Source organism: Halyomorpha halys, unplaced genomic scaffold, assembly GCF_000696795.3.
Source record: "Halyomorpha halys isolate HHAL.00 unplaced genomic scaffold, Hhal_1.1 Scaffold365.1, whole genome shotgun sequence".
NCBI lineage: Eukaryota > Metazoa > Arthropoda > Insecta > Hemiptera > Pentatomidae > Halyomorpha > Halyomorpha halys.
The window spans coordinates 122,229-126,674 of NW_027107925.1; the positions used below are offsets into that span (position 1 = coordinate 122,229).

At 28.1% G+C, this 4,446-nt stretch overlaps 1 protein-coding gene across 4 annotated transcripts in view; it reads left to right on the forward strand.

Annotated features, from left to right (window-relative positions):
* LOC106681788 (uncharacterized) overlaps positions 1-713 on the forward strand; it is a 16,558-nt gene extending 15,845 nt beyond the window's left edge. For all 4 annotated transcript variants that reach the window (XM_014422296.3, XM_014422298.3, XM_014422299.2 and 1 more), the window contains exon 6: positions 633-713. In XM_014422296.3, coding sequence (XP_014277782.1) covers positions 633-686 — 54 coding nt within the window. In that variant the 3' untranslated portion in view covers positions 687-713. The remainder of the gene's footprint in view (positions 1-632) is intronic.
* The last annotated feature ends 3,733 nt before the right edge of the window (positions 714-4,446 follow it).

The window sequence follows — 4,446 nt, forward strand, 5'->3', positions numbered from 1 at the left end:
TTGGAGATATATATTGAACTTTTATTTCAATCTTTCTTCCCTGGATCTCTTTTCCTTTCTATATCTATTATTCCTTTCATTAGAATCTATGGCTAGTTTCCATTGGACTCACAATCCCCTTCGCATCCATTTATCTCCTAGCCAGCTACCTAACCTGTATGGACATGCATTGGTAAGGCCCTCTGGTATAGGGTACCTCACATCAATTGTAGTCAGAACCATTTAATCTAACATAACCACCTGGATTAAGTGTTAGGACGGATTTAAAAAAATCAGCAACTCCTCCAAACAAACTCACCAAGAGTTGGAATTTCAATTAAACATGCATAAAACATACAATTGGTAAATTACTGAAAAAGACCCTGATAACAAACTAAGACATGGCTTACAAAGAAGGAGGGATCAAATCAATCTTATGGATTAAATAAGAGACCTAGAGGACAGGGGTGGAAAACCTGTCACTACAGATTCATTCATGTCTCTATGTTACTTGCCAACCTCTGTTTTTATCTACTTCTTTGGGTGTTGTGTTTTCGCAACACAGGCCATTAATGGGTTCAAATGCAAAAAAACTCAAGTATCAAAAGTTTTTTCAAAATATTTACCTATATTAATTCTGTATTGTGTTTCAGGTGATTATTAATATTTTAGCATCACTCATAGCGAAGGGTAAAGAAACAGAATAAATCTTAATAAAGTGTATTGAGTTCTAATTGATTTATTATTAATATTATTAATTTTATAGTTGATCATAATAATCAAAATGAGATACAATATATAACAAAAATATTCTATTTAAGCCGTTTTAGTTCCATTTGTAAGCCAGGGTTCACGAACAAAATATGGAAAAAAAATTAGAATGTTATATATCATGAACAGAAAATAAAAAGAATGATAGAGATAAAGAATCTTTTTGATTTCAATAAAGATTCATTAACAATAAAAATAACATGGCTAATCGAATGTACATAAAAATAAAATAAAAAGATTGAGTTGTATAAAGGAAATCAAAGGTGTGCACATGACATAACCAGTTAGTAATAATGTATGCCTAAATGTTGGTATACTTTAAATTGCATTATACTAGTGTTCTTTTCAAATGAATGAATCTGAATATCCTGAGATATCTAATATTACTTATCCAATAACTTATATCCAATTGATTCTTCTTCATTTCATTCAATAATATAAACTTTTCCATGATCCATATGTCGTTGCTGGTCTACCACAAGGATCCTGTTTAAGTCCAATATTATTAATATTGGTACATTATGAATATTGAATTTATTCATAAATGACAATCCTAAATTCAAAAATGTTAAAATAGTCAATTCATACAAATTTTTTGAGGTTAATAAGCTTCCAATTGAATGAAATTTATTTTAAATTAACATATTATAGTACAACGTTTCGGGACCACTGTCCCATATTCATGTACTTTAAACCTCATAATTTTTCATATAGGAAATCATGTCACATCTTTACACTATTCTCACTTTTCTACCATTACTTATTTGTGCATTCTTCACTTCTCCTTAGCACAACCATTACTCTATTACTTTTCCACGTTCCTTATGTTGTTACTGGTCTACCATAAGGATCCTGTTTAAGTCCAATATTATTAATATTGGTACATTATGAATATTGAATTTATTCATAAATGACAATCCTAAATCCAAAAATGTTAATATGGTCCTATATGCCAATGACACATTGTTGTACTCCTCATCATACTGAATTAACACAATCATTAACAGACAAAAAGAAGTGTTGTGGATCAGGGAATTTATAAAGGAGATTTTATAACTAAAGAACACAGAGTATGTGTTACACTAATGGATGCCACAAGAAAACAGACCTCTGACAAAGGAAAGCCAAGCTCTTTGATGGTCTGAGGCAGTGTTGCCAATAACAGTGATATTTTATTCACAATATTTATAAATTGTTAAAATTACTAATAATCATTATTAATTACAAATTAAATAATAAACCAATTTTCTACAAGAAGCTTTCAAAAAAACCTTAAACAATGGAGGTTACATCTAAATATTGAAAAAAACAGAAGCCATAATTTTCACAAAGACAATCTATACTTCTCTTGCAAATAGTTTTAAATAATAGTCCTGTCCCACTTACCAAATCTGTAAAATAATTAGGAGTCGTATTACAGGAAAATAAACTGTTATTCAATTAACACATTAATTTAAAATTAGAAAATACTAGGAAAATAATTTACGAAATGTTCCATTTTTTGAATATAAAACTACCTCCAAAAAATAAATTTATGTCCCCATTCCAGTGATAACACAAATATATTCATTATTATTCATGGTATGATAGTTAAAAAGAAAATAAATCACTAAAATTTCATAAAAACTAATGGATGATTATTGGTAAACATATTTAATTCAAAAACAAAATTAAAATGACAGACATTCAACTTAATACTCTTTCAGGTATATATTATCTTATTTTTTTGTAGTTCTACATAGCTGTACCTGAGACAAAATTTACCTCATTTTTTTCTTCCTAGAATAAAATAAAATTAACAGCATATTAGAAATATAATCAAATAAATTTATTTTAGTGTCTTAGATAAATAACCTCATTCTTATGTGCCAATAGAAAACCTAACTAAGCTATCCCTAAAATTAATACATCACTTACACAGCCTGATTTCTTTTAGTATCATAACAAGAGATGTTCAACCATAACTAATGATGAAGGAACTCTAATGATTTATCAATTTAAATAAGTATCAATTCACATAATAGAGAGTCTATATGACTGTTGGTAAGACATATCTACCGAATAGCTTCCTACCAAAAATATATTTAAATTAACATTATAGGGAAGTATAAATTAATGAATTAAAGCCATGTATATATTTTGATATATGAAAGTTAAATTGTGATGTCGGGTAGGAATTTCAAAATGAACTTTTGCTAGCCTACTCAGTCAAGATCTTCCAAATCACTTTAGACGTAAATTTAAATTAAAATCTTAAATCATGGAAATTGATATATTTCCGTGACTTTGGTACTCAATCTCATTTTTAAGGTGAACATACAAGATCGCTTCATTTGGGTGTGTTCTGAATAAATGTCATCTAAAAGTATTGCGTATTGACCAGTAGTTCCCAAACTGGGTGCTACAGAACCCTAGGATGCCCCAAGTGTATGCCAGGGGTGCTGTAAGCTGTAAGTACTCTCAGAAAATATTACATAAAAAAAGATATCAGATTGTGAAAATAAAATACCTAAGTAGTACAAATTGTAGTCCATTGGTCGCCTTTTTGTAAATTACCTATATTTCAGTTTTTGTTTTATTTTAGTATAATTTTGCATTATAGCTATATAATTTAAATCATCAATTTTATCTCTTGAAATAATTGTAAAATTCTAGCCCAAACCATTACAGCCACAACAATGCCCCCAATAATTAAAAGTGTAATAAAAACATGTTTCATTTTCAGTTTAACATTTTTGTATGTCGCTTTGGCATTGTTGGTACTAAACATAAAAACAAACTGCCCGTTTTGCTGTGGACTGATATGAAAGGCCAACGCCAAAAAAGTCTACCAGAAAGTGGTAAAATTTTTTACTTTAGTCTTTTTCAAACATTTTTACATCAAAATCACTAGATAGGAAATAACTTAGAGCTACTTCTGTGTACAGTGAAATTTTAAGCTATATTTACTAGACTATTATGTAAGATTCGAAGATTCACTCTATGTGAATTGTGTAATAAACCAAGATATCTGCATTTGATTTTGTTTGTAAATGCCTTTAATATCGTTTATGATCTGTTATCACTTTGCAAGATCATCTTTTTCCCACTTAATTACGCTGATGATTAAACACTGTAGGGACAGGCATAGTGCAGCTAGTCCCATTCTATGATTGGTTCTTAAAATAAGATGATATTATAATATTCTATTTTCTCAGAATATAGAACAAAAAATAATTTAAGGATAAGTCTGTTGGTGATGTGCTTGTTGTTATTTTGTAATTTTAGCCGAGTCCTTAAAAAGGAGTGGCATAAATTGTCCTTTGAATCATAAAATTGCAGCAAGCTGCTTTCATTAAACCAACATTTATAAAGAATAAGAAAAATATCTTAAAAACAGATACTTTTTAGAAACGATAATATTTTCATTTAAAATATTCTTTACCTACTGTACCAATTCCTTTAAAACAATTTTTCATGTATCAATGTTAAAAGATTCTTTAATGTTAATAAAATTTTTGATTCCAAAATAATTTCTTGATTCTTGAAAGAATAATACCAGAAAATATTTCTTTTTAAAAAAAAAAACATAAAAAATAAATAAACAAAATTATTTAAGTGTAAAGAATATTTTAAATAAAAATATTGTTGTTTCTAAAAAAGTATCTGTTTTTAAGATATTTTTCTTATTCTTTATAATTGTTGGTTTAATGAAAG